Below are 19,967 nucleotides of genomic sequence, written 5' to 3'. Positions count from 1 at the left end.
GAGCGATCTTCCTGGTGTCTGAGGCAGCTTCCCGGTCTGTGGCTTCAAGGTAGAGCTGGAAGCGTTGTTTGAATATCTTCCAGTTGGCCCCTAGGTTACCGGTGATGCGGAGCGGCGGCGGCGGGCGGACGCTGTCCATTTTGCAGGGTGGCTGTATGCTGGTGGAAGGCAGATCACTTGCAGGTAGGTCTAAGAAGTTCTAATATCCCTCAACTCCTGGTATCATGATGTGTTGGGTGCTCTGGATCCGTGGAACACATACAGGCCACCAACACTTAAAATAGTACAACACTATTTTATTAAGTTAGAAACTGTTGAACATACTTTCACTGTGGGTTAACACAATGTTAGATTAAACTAAAGACCTATGCCTGTCCTAACCAGTCTATGCACTCAGCACACGGTGAAGATCTGTGCTGTAAGCTGTAAGCTCTGTCCTTGTAGGAGGCTGCATCCCGAATGAGCGGGAACTCTGATACCCTCTGTCTATATAGGGAGTGTGCTCTAACTGGTGATTGGCTGCGGTGTTGCGTGTGTTGATTGGTCTTGCTGTGTGTCCATCAGTGTGTGTGTCTGCACCATGATATACTGGTGTATATCATGACAAAAGGGAGTGATAGTGGTAGTCTTAAAGACTAAAGAAGGTGCTAATAGTGGCATAAAGGTAACGTTTGGAAGCAGCTCTGTTAATGAACATAGAACATACAGTGCAGAAGAAGGCCATTCGGCCCATCGAGTCTGCACCGACCCACTTAAGCCCTCGCTTCCACCCTATCCCCATCACCCAATAACCCCTCCTAACCTTTTTGGACACTAAGGGCAATTTAGCATGGTCAATCCACCTAACCTGCACGTCTTTGGACTATGGGAGGAAACCGGAGCACCCGGAGGAATCCCACACAGACACGGGGAGAATGTGCAGACTTCGCACAGACAGTGACCCAGCGGGGAATCGAACCGGGACCCTGGCACTGTGAAGCCACAGTGCTATCCACTTGTGCTACCGTGCTGCCCCAAATAGCAGAACAAAGGTCAGCGCTCTATGAAAGCAAAAGATAAGAACAAGTTACAGAGGGGAAAAAAATAAGATTTAAAAATTGAAATTGAGGAGAGGGCTCATAGTCTGAAGTTGTTGCAGTGCTTGTATGTAAATGTTTAAGTGTTATGTATCCCATTCCTGAGCAGGCAGGGCTGCGTTCAAGTCTGTGGGATGAATTGACTGGGATAGACTACCTGAAAATGTACAAATGTCCCTCTGAGAGAAGGGGGACTGAGAGACCCCGGTCAGTGTGCAGAAATGTTCTTGCTCAAGGTTAGACGTCCGTGTTAGATTTACAGAGCTGTCTCAGACGGAGAAGGGTCAAAGGGAGGGTCTGTACTGCCCTCAGGAGGAAGGTAGCTGCAGGGGAGTGTTGTTATTTATAACCTTGTAGAAGACCCGAGTCAGTCCCCGAGTTCTCGGTGCGTTTTATGGAACTGTTTCCAATTTTGAAGAGGCGTAAAATCTGAAGTTTGGGGAGAGCTGAATATTGTAAGTGGAGTTAGAGAGGCAGGGTCAAGCCGTAGACCTTTGCCCAGGATCGCTCAATACAAATGGGGCAAGGACACAGGTTCAGATTCATTCTTAAGGAGACACTAGGACAAAATGGAGAATGTTTTCCCCACGGAGGGTTTTGGGTACGATGCGACCATCAATTCACACGAGACGGAAAGTTGAAGTGAACAGTGGTTTTAATCAGCTAGAACTGTGCCTGCCTGTCACTGCTCTGTACTGAGAGCCGCCTGCAGGGCAGTAGATATATATACCTCCCCGAGGGGGCGGAGCCCACAAGGGCACCAACATGATACAATGCGATGTAATGTGATACAATGGTCCATAGATGGAGCCCTCAAGGGCATCAACCTAGGACAATGCAATATTGTGGTGAATGGTTGCCGTAATACATTCACCATACGGTACTATACCATGAGGGGGCTTTTAAGGAACAGAGGAGACTAGCCATGGGGTTTGCAAGGATTTAGACGCCCACCTCGTTGTCCAAGTTTTCAGTCTGCTGCCTTACTATCACCTCATGGTTCTCAGTAATAAACTTTGCTTGATAATGTTTCAGCCTAGTGCCCTGGGGTTTTTGCTTTGATAAAGGTGCTATATAAATGCAAGCTGCTGTTGTTAAGCATTCAGGAACATTGGACCAGGACGAGACCCTTCAGCCCCCTCTAGCCTGCTGCACCATTCAGTGAGATCCTGGAGGATTTGCAGCCTGACCATGTCGCAGGGAATCGGAGACAGATTTGAAAAGTGAAAGTGAGGGGGATGGTCAGGGTTGGTGGATTGGGGCAGATACCTTCAGCTGAGAAGCTGAGCTGGACTGGCTACTACCCCTGCTGCCATGTCTCTGATTGGACAAGCCACATCGGCTGTTTTAGAAAGGAGACCAATTTAGAATTTTTCTTTTACAATTCCAAGAATTGGGAATTCGAGTCCGTCCGGTTTACATTATCCTCAAGGATGCTTTGGGGGCTGTGCAGCAGAGGCCACATTTCCTGCGTTTATTGATTATCCTTTAGTGTGGATTATAGAGAGAGCAGCCACGGGGCAGTCGGTCCTGATTCTCTCCCTCTCTGTGTGTCTCTCTGTGTCTCTCTCTCTCTTTCTGTCTCTCTCTCTGTGTCTCTCTCCCTGTTTTTCTCTCTCTCTCTCTCCGTGTCTCTCTCTGTTTCTCTGTCTCCCTCTCCCTCTCTGTCTCCCTCTCTCTGTGTCTCTCTCGCTGTGTCTCTCTCGCTGTGTCTCTCTCGCTGTGTCTCTCTCTGTGTCTCCCTCTCTGTGTCTCCCTCTCTGTGTCTCCCTCTCTCTGTCTCCCTCTCTCTGTCTCCCTCTCTCGGTCTGTGTGTGTGTCTCTCTCTCTAGCTCCATGTGTCTCTCTCTCTGTCTCCCTCTCTGTGTGTCTCCCTCTCTGTGTCTCTCTCCCTCCCTCTGTGTATGTGTCCCTCCCTCTCTCTGTCGGTCTCTCTCTCTGACTGTGAGAGTCTCTCTCTATCTCTCTCTCCCTCTCTCATTGTCTGTGTCTCTCTCTCTCCCTCCCTCTCTGTGTCTCCCTCTGTCGGTCTCTCTCTGTGTGTGTCTCTCTCGATCTCTCTCTTTGTCTGTGTGTCTCTCTCTCCCTCCCTCTCTCTCTCTCCCTCCCTCTCTCTCCGTCTCTCTCCCTCCCTCCCTCTCTGTCTCTCTCTCTCTGTCCCTCCCTCTCTCTGTCTCTCTCTCTCTGTCTCCCTCCCTCCCTCTCTCTCTGTGTCTCGCCTCATTAACGGTGCCAGCACAGTACAATCTGTTCTGTTGAGAGAGGTGCACAATCGGCCAGGACACCGCAGCCACTCACACTCAGTGATCCAGTCGAGAGAACTGCTGGAGCTCACCCCCCAATCCGCCCTCCATCTCTCACTGCGCCCACAGCAGCATTGGGAGGAGGCAGAGACCCCAGGGGGGGGCAGAGAGACCCCGGGGGGGGGGGGGCAGAGAGACCCCGCCGGGGGGGGGGGGGGCAGAGAGACCCCGGGGGGGGGGGGGGGGGGGGGAGAGTCCCCCGGGGGGTGGGGGAGGCAGAGAGTCCCCCAGGGGGGAACGGGGGGGGGGGGGGGGGGCAGAGAGACCCCCAGGGTGGAACGGGGAGAGGGGGGGGGGGGGGAGAGGAGGGGATAAGGGACCCAGAAATTCACCGCAAACACATCACACAGTCGCCTCATTAAGGCTTGGAATTGTGCGCGGACTGCATTTGAACCCAGCTTCAATGAGTGGCTGGGGGGGGGGGGGGGGACTCTGATGGAGTCCCTTAATCACATCCCAGCCACGGCGTCACCTCAAGCTGCAGGGACTGTGACGCAGGCTTCTACTGTGCACAGCAAGATCCCACAAAGGGCGCCGCCACGACTGGGATTGGCAGCAGTGCCGAGGACGCCCCCTGCAGGCCGGCTGTCAACCCGCGCGATCTGGAACAACAGCACATTGCCCTGTGCTCCGGACTGGACTGACAGCCCACATCATGGGGGCAGAGTGTGGCTCCAGAGGAGGGGGACTGTGCTTGGGGTCCTTGCACACTCACCTCACACTCACTTCACACTCCAGGCTCCACTATTGCCTCCGGCGAAGCTGCAAACCCTCTCGGAATCGAAGATTAATCTCAGTCGATAGCCCCTTCACCTGGCAGTGGGGCAGGTGTGAATTCAACCCCCATTGGGGGGGGGGGCTTGAGAATAAGAATGTGACAATTCCCAGTGCAGTATGGAGAGAGTGCTGCTCTGCCAGAGGTGCCTCTCTTTCACATGAGATGTTAAAGCAAAGCCCCACATGCCTGCTCGGGGAGATCCCATGGCACTATTCTGAACAAGAGCAAGAGTTCTCCCCAGTGTCCTGCTCAATAATTATCCCTCAATCAAACACCACAAAAATCAGATTCCTGTTTGTGTGAACTTGCTGGGTGCACATTCCAACAGTAACTCAAAATTACACCATTGGGAGTAACGTGTATTGGGATGTCCTGAGGTTGGGAACAGTACTATGGAAATGCAGGATTTTATTTTATTGGCCATAGTAAGGCAGGGCACTGCAAAGATGGGAATCGGGCAACGAATAGGGAGTGTCTGGGGGGGAGGGGCAGGTGGTGAAACCTCCAGGAATCTCTCCAACGAGAGTTGGCAACCCAATCCCTCTGGTTTCCACTCATCACCACATCAGAAGACACCAGCTTGGCTTCTATTCCCCTGAGGTTAGAAGATTGAGGGGCGATGTGATGTTTGGAATGTCAAGAAGGGGTATGGAGCAGCTTTCCCTCTGGGGGAGGCATTAAGAACAATTGGACATGATCTACAATTTAGAGCTGGGCCATTCAGGCGCAAAAATCAGAAAACACCTTCCCAGCCAAAGGCTGGTGTAAACCTGGAATCCTCTCCCATGGAAAACTCTCGAGACTAGGGGGCAACTGGAACTTTCAAGGTTGATAGATTTTAGATGGTCAAGGGATCTGGAGCTAAGATGGGTGGAGTTGAGGTACAGACCTGTCATGGTCTGATTGGGTGACAGAACAGGCTGGAGGGGCTGACGAGCTTCCTCCTGTTCCTGGGAAAACAATGACTCCTCCTGGATGCTGTTTTTTCCCCAAGTATGGGCAGAATCTGGATTGGATCAGGGTTCCAAAACAGATTTTCACCAGATTTGAATTTGCCAAAGTAAATTCAAAAATAAAGTAACTTGTGGCTGTTTGATTAATAAGTAAACCTTTGGTTGAATGTTTCCTAATTATTGGACCCTATTCTCTTCAGTGTCCCCTTCTAGTGTAGTAACACTAAATTGGGCAGCACGGTAGCACAAGTGGATAGCACTGTGGCTTCACAGCTCCAGGGTCCCAGGTTCGATTCCCCGCTGGGTCACTGTCTGTGCGGAGTCTGCACGTCCTCCCTGTGTGTGCGTGGGTTTCCTCCGGGTTCCTCCCACAGTCCAAAGATGTGCAGGTTAGGTGGAATGGCCATGATAAATTTCCCTTAGTGACCACAAAGTTTAGGAGGGGTTATTGGGTTTAAGTGGGTTGGTGCAGACTCGATGGACCGAATGGCCTCCTTCTACACTGTATGTTCTCTGTTGTTCTATGTCCATCTTCATTTCCATTTCAGTCCATGCTCCGAGTGCATTCTGTCCTCTCTCATTTCCTTCGGGATGACTCTGGCTTTCTCCCTCCCGCTCATTCTCAGGGTCCCACTGTACATCCTGTCAACGGGTTCTTGCCCCCTGAATTCCTTGTCCAGCTTATTCCTTCCTTCCTGCATTGAAAACCCCACTCCAAATCTTGCACTCCCATTCCAGATACAACAGGAGGCCATTCAGCCCCCTGAGTCTGGTCCACCACCATTCCATGAAATAATGATTAGCCTCTGGCTAATCTCTCTCAGGCTCCTGTTTCGCCCACTTGCCGCCGATGAGCGGACGACGTCTATTCTGTGGCTCTTGGTTTCCACCCAGCCTGACTCCTCCAGCACTCGTCTCCAAACCCTCTGTGTGCTTCTCCCAGTCTGAGTGTAACTGCGGAGGCACATTAAAAGTCAGGTTTCCCATTCTCTGGGGAGCCCGTACTAACTGATGGGATGTCTCATATTTGGGTCATTCTTTCCCCCAGGTCTTTTAATTAGGAAAATTAAGAGATAATTTGAAGTGCAAATGTTCATCAGTGTCGCACCGTAACACACAAATACATCAGGCCTACAATTTGATATTAACGTAAATTACTGATAAGGCTCTGTCTCTGCACACACATAGATATACAAGCAGAATCTACAATCAAGTCTCTTTGCTCCAACATCTCTGCATTACTCCCAAAGAATAGGCTACACAGAGAGAGTGGAGAGAGACACACACACACTCCTAATGCATAATGATTGGGAAGTAACTGCTGTGTTTCAGCAACCTCGATGTGATACATTGTTGGTGTCAGGCTCCTTGTATGGGTTAGAAACACAAGTAGTTACTCAAACTCACCAATCACGATGGTGTATCTCCTTCGCCAGTCTTCTGTCACAGGCTAATGGACCAATCAATTCAAGCCTTTGTGCAGCACAGGTGACCTGAAGTTGAACTGGTGAATAATCGCGCGAGACGGGAAAATCGCTGGCACTCATCAAGAGATTATTCACAGCCTTTAGGGCTTTGGTATTGTGTTTGAATCAGTCCAGGGACAGAGAAAGAGAGAATGGATTTTCCCTCTCTGTCTGACGCTTAAGTAGATAATTTAACAAACATTTGCATTTATTCATTATTTCTTCAATGACTGCATTAAACCTGTATTTATACAGCAGTACTGTACTGCATTGCTAATTATTTCCTCATAATCTCGCTGCAAGGACACGGTTATTAGTAATGCTGCACTGCAATCTCCAGACAGGGTCTCGAGTCCAGGAGTGCCGCTGTGGCCATCAAACACAAAGCAAATGCAACATAGTGCCTCATGGTTTAGTGAGAATGCTGGATTCCCTGGGCAGTGAGTGTATAGGAAAGGCAGATACGGAGGGACACATCAGCACAAGGGAACCATCTTTCCAACAATTTTCCATCCATTGGTTTACAAACAGTTGGATAGATGGATGGAATAGTACCTTCAGTTATACTCCAGAGAGAACACGGTCAGCGAGGAAACTCAAAACATCACAGAAAGCCTACCTGTCATGGTTATCAAACCCACAGTGAAGGAACTTAGCAAAATTATTGACTTGCTCGTCATGGTTTTCAGAGGATGATCAGGAAAACTTCCCCACCTGACTTTGGTCCTTACTCCTCACAACAGACAAAGAAACATAGAAAATAGGTGCAGGAGTAGGCCATTCAGCCCCTCGAGCCTGCACCACCAGTCAATATGATCATGGCTGATCATGCAAATTCAGTATCCCACTCCCACTTTCTCTCCATACCTCTTGATCCCTTTAGCCACAAGGCCCACATCCAGCTCCCTGTTGAATATATCCAACAAACTGACCCCAACAGCTTTCTGTGGGACAGGATTCCACAAGTTCACAGCTCTCCGATAGACCTTGTCCTTCAGGTACAGAGTCCAGGTCAGCTGTGTTATGACTGAAAGAGAACAAATCTGACCACTCCTGTGACCCATTAGCCCCAAGCACATAGAGAGCGAAATCAAACCCAGCAAATTAAAACTACATGGTGATGTGACATGCTGTGATTCGCATCAGGGTATCTAGGGTGGGTGAAGCTCGCTGGTGGATGGCCATTAAATGTGGAAAAAGGCCATCAACCAGGGGTCCACGACTGATCAACAAACTAAAAATACTGGACAATCTCAACAGGTCTGACAGCATCTGTGGAGAGAGAAGGGAGCGAACGTTTCGAGTCTGGATGACAGAGGCTGTCAGACCTGCTGAGATTGTCCAATATTTTCGGTTCTTGTTTCAGATTCCAGCATCTGCAGTAATTTGCTTCTGTCTCACTGCTGATCACTGTCCAGTGACCCCTGCGACATATAAAAACAGAGATTTGCATTTTGAAAGCACCTTTCACCATCTCATGATGTCCCAAAATGATTTGGTGAAATATAGTCAGTCAGGAAATTTGACAACCAACTTGTACACAGCAAAGTACAATTAACAGCAATTAGAAAAATTATGAGCTCATTTGTTTTCAGTGATGTTGTTTAATGAATAAGGCGAAAGGTGCTTTCAAAATGCAAATCTCTGTTTTTATATGTCGCAGGGGTCACTGGACAGTGATCAGAATAAGACTGTGCGGAGTCTGCACGTCCTCCCCGTGTCTGCGTGGGTTTCCTCCGGGTGCTCCGGTTTCCTCCCACAGTCCAAAGATGTGCAGGTTAGGTAGATTGGCAATGCTAAATTGCCCTTAGTGACCAAAAAGGTTAGGAGGGGTTGTTGGGTTACGGGGATAGGGTGGAAGTGAGGGCTTAAGTGGGTCGGTGCAGACTCGATGGGCCGAATGGCCTCCTTCTGCACTGTATGTTCTATGTTCTATGTTCTATAATAAGTATTTGCCAGGACATTGGGGATAAATTCCATGCTTTTTTTGAAATAATGGGATTTTTACACCCAGCTCAGAGGGCAGACTGGGCCTCTGTTTACCAGCTCATCCGAAAATGGTAAATCTGACTGTGCAGCACTCCTCAGCATTGCACTGGAGTGTTCGTTCAGATTATACGTTCAAATCACTGCAGTGGGTCCCTGAAACCATGATGCACTGACTGGGAGGCAAGGGGGTGACCATTGATGGCATGTTCACAGCGTGGAATTAACAATGATCAGAATGTTGAGAGTGAGGAGACGGACATCTTCACACATCACAAACAGAGAAAATGATTGGTTCATTGCCTTACTTTGCTCAGGATGTGGATCAGATCTCCTCGTTTAAATGACAGTTCATCAGGTTCCTCACTAATGCAATCCCAGAGTCCCAGGTAGAAGCTTGAATAATCGAAGCTGGTATTGCCTTCAAAAAGTGAAAAGAGGAGACATTATAACGATTCAAAGATTTATTCAGGCTATTTAATGCCCTTTCTCAATGAACCATAGGTGGGAGTTAGGCAGATTATAAGTGAAGAGGAAAGTGGATCACAAAACAGGAACTGCAGGTTGAGCTTTTTAATCAAAGCCACCCCTTCCTTCATGTACAAACAAGTGGACTCCCACACATCCATTATTGCTATGTAATCACCTTTAAAAATCCTTTACGTCAACTGTGTTCAACTATTAGCCTGACAACTAGAATGTATTCCAGCTGTTTGAATTTCCCCAGTCAGGATGTTTGTGAAGAGCTGATACACCCCACACTGTAAAACTCTGATATACACCCACACCCCTCACTGTATCAGTCTAATATACCCCACACCCCTTACTGTAACACTCGGATATACCCCACACCCCTCACTGTATCAGTCTAATATATCCCACACCCCTCACTGTAACACTCTGATATACCCCACACCCCTCACTGCAACACTCTGATATATCCCACACCCCTCACAGTAACACTCTGATATACACCCACACCCCTCACTGTAACTCTGATATACCCCACACCCCTCACTGTAACACTCTGATATACCCCACACCCCTCACTGTAACACTCTGATATACCCCACACCCCTCACTGTAACACTGATATACCCCACACCCCTCACTGTAACACTCTGATGTACCCACACCCCTCACTGTAACACTGATATATCCCACACCCCTCACTGTATCAGTCTAATATACCCCACACCCCTTACTGTAACACTCTAATATACCCCACACCCTTACTGTAACACTCTGATATATACCCACACCCCTCACTGTAACACTCTGATATACCCCACACCCCTCACTGCAACACTGATATACCCCACACCCCTCACTGCAACACTCTGATATATACCCACACCCCTCACTGTAACACTGATATATCCCACACTCCTCACTGCAACACTCTGATATACCCCACACCCCTCACTGTAACACTCTATATAGCCCACACCCCTCACTGTATCAGTCTAATATACCCCACACCCCTTACTGTAACACTCTAATATACCCCGCACCCCTTACTGTAACACTCTGATATATACCCACACCCCTCACTATCACAGTCTAATATACCCCACACCCCTCACTGCAACACTCTGATATATACCCACACCCCTCACTGTAACAGTCTGATATACGCCACACCCCTCTCTGTAACACTGATATACCCCACACCCCTCACTGTAACACTCTGATATACGCCACACCCCTCTCTGTAACACTGATATACCCCACGCCCCTCACTGTAACACTCTGATATACGCCACACCCCTCACTGTAACACTCTGATATACCTCACACCCCTCACTGTAACACTCGGATATACCCCACACCCCTCACTGTAACCCTCTGATTTACCACACACCCCTCACTGTAACACTCTGATATACCCTCACCCTCACTGTAACACTCTGATATACCCACACCCTCACTGTAATACTGATATACCCCACACCCCTCACTGTAACACTCTGATTTACCCCTCACTGTAACACTAATATATCCCACACCCCTCACTGTAACACTGCGATATTCCCCACACCCCTCACTGTAATAATCTGATATACCCCACACCCCTCACTGTAACACTGATATACCCCACACTTCTCACTGTAACACTCTGATATACCCCACCCCCTTCACTGTAACACTCTGATATACCCCACACCCCTCACTGTAACACTGATATACCCCACACTGTAACACTGATATACCCCACGCCCCTCACTGTAACACTGATTTATCCCACACTCCTCACTGTAACACTCTGATATACCCCACACCCCTCACTGTAACACTGATATACCCAACACCCCTCACTGTAACACTGATATACCCCACACTCCTCACTGTAACACTCTGATATACCCACACCCCTCACTGTAACACTCTGATATACCCCACACCCCTCACTGTAACACTCTGATATACCCCACACCCCTCACTGTAACACTGATATACCCCACAGCCCTCACTGTAACACTCTGATATACCCCACACCCCTCACTGTAACACTGATATACCCCACACCCCTCACTGTAACACTGATATACCCCACACCCCTCACTGTAACACTGATATACCCCACACCCCTCACTGTAACACTCTGATATATCCCACACCCCTCACTGTAACACTCTGATATACCCCACACCCGTCACTGTAACACTCTGATATACCCCACACCCCTCACTGTAACATTGATATATCCCACACCCCTCACTGTAACGCTCTGATATACCCCACACCCCTCACTGTAACACTGATATACCCCACACCCCTCACTGTAACACTCTGATATACCACACCCTCACTGTAACACACTGATATACCCCACACCCCTCACTGTAACACTGGTATATCCCACACCCCTCACTGTAACACTCTGATATACCCCACACCCCTCACTGTAACACTGATATACCCCACACCCCACACTGTAACACTCTGATATATCCCACACCCCTCACTGTAACACTCTGATATAGCCCACACCACTCACTGTAACACTCTGATATATCCCACACCCCTCACTGTAACACTGATATACCCCCACCCCTCACTGTAACACTCTGATATACACCACACCCCTCACTGTAACACAGATATATCCCACACCCCACACTGTAACACTGATATACCCCACACCCCTCACTGTAACACTGATATACCCCACACCCCTCACTGTAACACTCTGATATACCCCACACCCCTCACTGTCACGCTCTGATATACCCCACACCCCTCACTGTAACACTGATATACCCCACACCCCTCACTGTAACACTCTGATATACCCCATACCCCTCACTGTAATACTCTGATATACCCCACACCCCTCACTGTAACACTCTGATATATCCCACACCCCTCACTATAACACTCTGATATACCCCACACTCCTCACTGTAACACTGATATACCCCACACCCCTCACTGTAACACTCTGATATATCCCACACCGCTCACTGTAACACTCTGATATATCCCACACCCCTCACTCTGATATACCCCACACCTCTCACTGTAACACTCTGATATACCCCACACTCCTCACTGGAACACTGATATACCCCACACCCCTCACTGTAACACTCTGATATATCCCACACCCCTCACTCTTATATACCCCACACCCCTCACTGTAACACTCTGATATATCCCACACCCCTCACTCTGATATATCCCACACCCCTCACTGTAACTCTGATATATCCCACACCGCTCACTGTAACACTGATATACCCCACACCCCTCACTGTAACACTGATATACCCCACACCCCTCACTGTAACACTGATATATCCCACACCCCTCACTGTAACACTCTGATATACCCCATACCCCTCACTGTAACACTCTGATATACCCACACCCCTCACTGTAACACTCTGATATACCCCACACCCCTCACTGTAACCCTCTGATTTACCCCACACCCCTCACTGTAACACTCTGATATACCCCACACCCCTCACTGTAACTCTGATATATCTCAGACCCCTCACTGTAACAATCTGAGTGACCCCACACCCCTCACTGTAACACTGATATATCCCCAACCCCTCACTGTAACTCTGATATATCCCACACCGCTCACTGTAACACTGATACACCCCACACCCCTCACTGTAACACACTGATATACCCCACACCCCTCACTGTAACAATCGAATATACCCCACACCCCTCACTGTAACACTCTGATATACCCCACACCCCTCACTGTAACACTCTGATATACCCCACACCCCTCACTGTAACACTCTGATATACCCCACACCCCTCACTGTAACACTGATATATCCCACACTCCTCACTGTAACACTGATATATACCACACCCCTCACTGTAACACACTGATATACCCCACATCCCTCACTGTAACACTCTGATATATCCCACACCGCTCACTGTAACACTCTGATATACCCCACATCCTCACTGTAATACTCTGATATATCCCACACCCCTCACTGTAACACTCTGATATACCCCACACCCTCACTGTAATACTCTGATATATCCCACACCGCTCACTGTAACACTCTGATATACCCCACACCCTCACTGTAATACTCTGATATATCCCACACCCCTCACTGTAACACTCTGATATACCCCACACCCCTCACTGTAACACTGATATCTCCCACACCCCTCACTGTAACACTCTGATATACCCCACACCCCTCACTGTAACGCTCTGATATACCCCACACCCCTCACTGTAACACTCTGATATACCCCACACCCCTCACTGTAACACTCTGATATACCCCACACCCTCGCTGTAACACTCTGATATACCCCACACCCCTCACTGTAACACTCTGATATACCCCACACCCCTCACTGTAACACTCTGATATACCCCACACCCCTCACTGTAACACTCTGATATACCCCATACCCTCGCTGTAACACTCTGATATACCCCACACCCCTCACTGTAACACTCTGATATACCCCACACCGCTCACTGTAACACTGATATACCCCACACCCCTCACTGTAACACTCTGATATACCCCACACCCCTCACTGTAACACTCTGATATACCCCACAGCCCTCACTGTAACACTGATATACCCCACACCCCTCACTGTAACACTGATATACCCCACACCCCTCACTGTAACACTCTGATACACCCCACACCCCTCACTGTAACACTCTGAAATACCCCACACCCCTCACTGTAACACTGATATACCCCACACCCTTCGCTGTAACACTCCGATATACCCCACACCCCTCACTGTAACACTGATATACCCCACACCCCTCACTGTAACACTCTGATATACCCCACACCGCTCACTGTAACACTCTGATATACCCCACACCCCTCACTGTAACACTGATATACCCCACACCGCTCACTGTAACACCCTGATATACCCCACACCCCTCACTGTAACCCTCTGATATACCCCACACCCCTCACTGTAACACTCTGCTATACCCCACACCCCTCACTGTAACACTGATATACCCCACACCCCTCACTGTAACACTCTGATATACCCCACACCCTCACTGTAACACTCTGATACAGCCCACACCCCTCACTGTAACACTCTGATATATCCCACACCCCTCACTGTAACACTCTGCTATACCCCACACCCCTCACTGTAACACTGATATACCCCACACCCCTCACTGTAACACTCTGATATACCCCACACCCTCACTGTAACACTCTGATACAGCCCACACCCCTCACTGTAACACTCTAATCTACCGCACACCCATGTAATAGAATCCCTGAAAAGTCTATTTGGGCATCATGGAGCAATCTCTTTGCCCCGAGAATGCAGAGTGCGGTGTACGGAATCTGAATGTATGAGTGGGAAGGGAATAGCGGATATGTCGATCGTGCTATGTGAGGAATGGTAGACGGAGACTTATGTGCGGCATGTTCCCAGCAGAATGGACCAGTTGGCCCGAGAAGGCTGATTTTGTAATTTCTGATGTTTCTGATGTAATTTTTGATGCCACGGAAACGGCACATTTCATACCGATGAATTCTGATAGAATAGCCATATTCCAGAAACTTTTGGAGTCAAATCCTTTGCGTGGAACATGCTTCAACGCCAAATATATATTGTATTCTCTCGCAGTACGTAGAGTGGGAAAAAAAAAATCAATTTTCCCAGTGTTTTTGCTTCTTTATCATTTTGTTCTGCTGTAAGAGAACGCACTCTGGGGTCATTAGGCTGTTTGAACTGTATTTGCCATCATCCCGATACATGGGGCATATTGCATTACCATAAAATGCTCATTTGTCTTATATTAACTTAAATAGCTGACAAGAAAGCTATTAAGTAATCAGTGATACTGAGGCAAAAGAAATGCCTTTTCCAGTCCCTGCCTGGGTATCATTCCAAGTGTGAGAGAGTATGTCGACTGCTGACTCCCACAGGTTTTTCAGTGCCTTGTGAAATACTGAACATGCCCCAGGCTACAGGAACACAATATCAGAATTTTCTTTTTACGATCAACATGGCAAAAATTCATCATGAGAAATACAATTTTATTTTTTTTTAATATGCAACTTTATCGACCTTGAAACAGCTATTACGTTCTTGTGTAAGGCATGCCAGTTAATTGCAACATAGCTTCATAACACAAAGCTAAAATGATTTGTTTTCATTCCTGCATTCTATTTTTACCTCATTCTAATTTACCGCACATTTAATGTTGAGCACCCTAATTAGTGCACAGAAATATCCGATGATTGTACTGAATTTCAAAACATAATCTTCTTAACCACCAATTTCACGCAGAGTGTAGAGCAAAGGAACCGATCATTCGGCCAACCGGTCAATGCTGGTGTTTATTTGTAACTTCATTTGAAGCCTACTTCTGACAATAAGCAATTTTATTTATTTATTTTTATTATTATGTTCCATAAGAGCCCCCCTCGTCACCTCACACTATCAGCATAATCTCGGATTCCTTTCTCCCTCGTGTCCCTATCAAAACTTCCCACAAACATACCTATGATATTCACTTTAACTCAATAATAATCTTTATTATTGTCACAAGTAGGCTTAAATTAAGGATAAAAGCAAATCACTGCGGATGCTGGAATCTGAAATGAAAGAGAAAATGCTGGAAAATCTCAGCAAGCCTGGCAGCATCTGTAGGGAGAGAAAAGAGCTAACGTTTCGAGTCCAATGACTCTTTGTCAAAGCTTAAATTAACACTGCAATGAAGTTACTGTGAAAATCCCCTAGTCGCCACATTCTGGCACCAGTTCGGGTACACAGAGAGAGAATTCAGAATGTCCAATTCACCTAACAAGCACGTCTTTCGGGACATGTGTGAGGAAACCCACGCAGACATGGGGAGAACATGCAGGCTCCGCACAAACAGTGACCCAAGCCGGGAATCGAACCCGGGACCCTGGCGCTGTGAAGCAACAGTGCTAACCACTGTGATACCGTGCCGCGTCATGTGGTATTGAGTTCAAAATTCTCATCACTCTCTGTCTAAAGAGGTATTTTCTAAATTATCCCCTCCTCTCTGCAAGGTGCCCACTTGTGCTGGGTGTCCATGGGCACCCAGGTTCTCTGCCATGCATTGCCTATTTGCCAGATCAGTGAATGTTGGCAAGCAATTCAATTTCAAGGACTTTGGGTGAGGAGCGAGCGAGTGGGATAGATCTGAAGAGTTGGCAACGGCACGATGGACTGACTGGCTGCCTTCTCGCTGGATGGTTCTACAATTAGTTCAAAATTTTATTTCGAGTATCGCTTCACCACTGCACAGCCTGACTGCGAAAGGACAATAGAGGAATTGGTGAGGAGGGAGCAAAGGGCAGAGGTCAGCATGTCTTATGAGAGGTGAAGCAGGTTACTGAGAGATAAATTAAAGTGCCTGCATTACAGCTGGCAACATTCACAACCCTATAATCTGCTTCATACAATACATCCGGTGGGCTCATCACTGCTGTATAATCTCTCCCAGTTAAAGCATCTCTTAGTCTCTGTATAAATCGCCCATAGTCCACAATTAAGTCCAAGACTAAAATTTACTCCTCGCTCCTCTTTATTCTACATATAAATCATCAAACCTGTTTAGGTTACAGCCTGAACCTCACTCCCGGGTATCCATTACTCTGAATATAAACCACCCAAACCCCTCGATTAGATATCAGTTTGTAACTCCCTCACTGGTATCAGTTATTCTATATATAAAATCTCCAAACCCCTCGATTAGATTTTAGCTGGCAGCTGACTCCTGGGTATCTGTTATATTCTGTACAAACCACCCATTGTACACGTAATACATTTGTAGGTAAGTTCTTATTTGCAGTTTTAACAAAGTAGTTACTAAAAATTCAGATTATAAAGGTTCAAAATAGCCAATAAAAGGAATTTATTGTATGAAGTACCTGTTTATTAATAACACCAGGCATGAAATCCACGATTTAGAGATGGAGAGAGATGAGAGATAGAAAGATAGGGTAAGGGAGAAGGGAAAAATAGAGAGAGGGAGAGTGATTTTTTAAAAAAGAGACACGGAGCAAGAGAAAAATGAACAGAAATTTCTACCTAGCATAGAATGAGAAGAGAGTGAGACACAGGGAGATCTATAGAAATTGAGACAGAGTTGAGAGACAAGGAAGGAGAGATTTAGATGGAGAAAGATCGGAAGAGGGAGGGAGAGATTGAGTGGAAGAGAATTAGTTTGGGAGGGAGGAGGAGATCAAGCGGTACAGTGAGTTTGGGAAAGGGAGGAAAAAATTAAGAGGAAGGTAATGATTGAATGAGGGAAAAAGATAAATGAACAGGTCCTAGAAGGGAGGCGTCAACGGTAGGAGAGACGGGATAGGAGCTCGAGGAATAAATGTTGAGATTGTGGCGACCTGCAGAAATTTGGGATTCATAAAAGTTCACAGATGGAAACATTCACCGATGTGAATTATAGAGTGAGATAAAAGCAAGGTTGCTAAATTATACACAGGAAGCAGAATGGGTGGTCACTGCCTGTCATGTCCGTACAAAAACACCATCAGTTCAGCCTGACCATCCCTCCCATCGGAAATACACATATGTTACTCCCTCCAGGGCTGAAATGTATCCACTGTGGCAGAAGGAGAGAGAATGGGCACAGTAATCAAACTCAGACTCGTCCGCCAAATGTACAAAAGGATGAAGAAATATATCCTTTTCTACTCACTTGGAATTTCATCACTGTAAACAAATTCTGATTAAAGCAGGATTATCTGCTGGATACCATGCCAGAGAGTGGGTTTGGGGCCAAAACTCCATCATCAATCTCAATGTTCTGACTCCCCACTTTAAATCAATGGAAAGGAATTGGGGGGGGGGAACGATGTATCCCATTGCATCCTCTCCCTATCCAGAAGAAAACTGGCTGCCACCGAAACACTCTCCTTTAGTTGGATCCTCTGGCCTCTGAGATCAAGAGGGACTATCCCGTATGACTTCCCATCTCTCTCCCTCTCCTCCAGACCTCCTGGCAAATCCAGACCGGTGGGTAGAGGAGTTCAAACCCCGTGCACAGGAAAGAACTATTTTGAATTTCTTTAGCGCCTTTCACAACCTCAGGACCGTCCCAGAGATCTTTTCAGCCAGTGAAATACCTATTGAAGCAGATTCACTGTTGTAATGTAGGAACACAGCAGTCATTTCTCCACAGCAAGATATCCCACAAACAGCAATGTGAGGATCGTCTGCTTTTTAGTGATGTTGGTTAAGGAATAAATATCCATCCAGGACACTGCAGAGAAACCCCTATTCCTCTCCAAAATATTGTTTGTGGGTTCGTTCACATTAAATCTAGGCATGCAGAAGGAAAATGGTGACTCGGGCACACTTTCAGTGCATCACTTTATCTTGATTTGCATGTTGACAAAGGCTGATATTTTACAACAAGATCTGGCATATTGACTCGCGTCTACGGTCAATATGTGGGTCATTTTATGTCAAATGGCTATTAGTACTACAGAGTGACTATGAGCTCTTCTTGTTGGGTTTACAAAGCAACATCTTGCCCACAACAAACCTCTCCCAATGTGCTTCACAGACACCTAATCGAACACGTTGATGTTGTAAAGAAGGGATATCCAAGGCTTTGGTTAAAAAGGGGATTTTTAACAGGCTTTTAAAAAGCGAGTGGAAGCTGGAGAAGCAGTATGTTTTAGGGAAGGAATTCCATATTTGGGACTTAGGAGGCTGGAGGTAAGGCTACTAAAATCAGGCCTAAGGGAGGAGGGAATAATTACTTCATTTGTTCCATAACCGGCAGCCGTTCCTTCAGTTGCCTGCACTTACCATGGGCACTCCCTCCCTAACCCTCTTTGCCCCGCCCTCCCTCTCTTCCTTTAAGTCATTCCTTAAAACCTCCATATGTGGGTCAGTGTCAGTTTGTGTGATAACACTCCTGTGAAGCACCTTGCGGTCTTTTACTGTGTATAGCTGGTATATAAATGAAATTCTAACTGCCCGGTTCCAGTCTTTTCAGGTACTTTCACATTCACACTTTTTTTGCGCAAGACTTTTCTCTCCTTTCTCTTGGCACCATCCTCTTCCCTCTTGAAAAGGATTTGTCTTTGGCCGAATCTGGTGGGGGGGGGGGGGGGGGGGGGGGGGGGGGGGTCTATTTTGGGAATACATGGCCATATCTTCTCAGCAGAGCCGGCTCCGTTGAGTGAGGTGAGGACAAACTGGGAGAGTGAATTGGGTCCCATTCTGGATGGTGAGGTGTGGGCAGCACGGTAGCATAGTGGTTAGCACAATTGCTTCACAGCTCCAGGGTCCCAGGTTTGATTCCCGGCTTGGGTCACTGTCTGTGCGGAGTCTGCACATTCTCCCCCTGTCTGCGTGGGTTTCCTCCGGGTGCTCCGGTTTCCTCCCACAGTCCAAGATGTGCAGGTTAGGTGAATTGGCCACGATAAATTGCCCTTAGTGTTGGGTGGGGTTGCTGGGTTATGGGGATAGGGTAGGGGTGTGGGTTTGGGTAGGGAGCTCTTTCCAAGAGCCTGTGCAGACTCGATGGGCCGAATGGCCTCCTTCTGCACTGTAAATTCTATGTAATCTGTGTGTGCAGTGAGGCCCTTCGCAGGATCTATCACACATCTTCAGGTGCTCGGCTACGTCTGATTCAATTCAAGGTGGCTCATAGGACACATCAGACTAAAGTGAGGATGAGTGGATTTTTCTCTGAGGTGAAGGACAAGTGCACGGGCTGCTCCTGGGGTCCCGCTAACCACACTCATATCCTCTGGTCCTCTTTCTTCAATACCATGTCCGAGATACTCAATATCAATTTGGATCCATGTTCTCTGCTGGTTGCCATAGTTGGGGGTATCAGGCTGGTCAGTGCTTCAGTCGGGGGTGAAGACGGATGTCTTCGCCTTCGCTCT

At 47.5% G+C, this 19,967-nt stretch overlaps 1 protein-coding gene across 1 annotated transcript in view; it reads right to left on the bottom strand.

Annotated features, from left to right (window-relative positions):
- The window catches only part of LOC140398650 (src kinase-associated phosphoprotein 1-like), a 514,762-nt gene that overhangs the window by 63,891 nt on the left and 430,904 nt on the right, over positions 1–19,967 (bottom strand). Inside the window, exon 12 of the mRNA XM_072487554.1 lies at positions 8,871–8,983. Within this exon, the coding sequence (XP_072343655.1) occupies positions 8,871–8,983 (113 nt within the window). The remainder of the gene's footprint in view (positions 1–8,870; positions 8,984–19,967) is intronic.

This window comes from Scyliorhinus torazame, chromosome 21, assembly GCF_047496885.1.
Source record: "Scyliorhinus torazame isolate Kashiwa2021f chromosome 21, sScyTor2.1, whole genome shotgun sequence".
NCBI classification, from domain to species: domain Eukaryota; kingdom Metazoa; phylum Chordata; class Chondrichthyes; order Carcharhiniformes; family Scyliorhinidae; genus Scyliorhinus; species Scyliorhinus torazame.
Note: the sequence above shows the minus strand (reverse complement) of the source record. Positions and strands in the feature narration are given on the sequence as shown.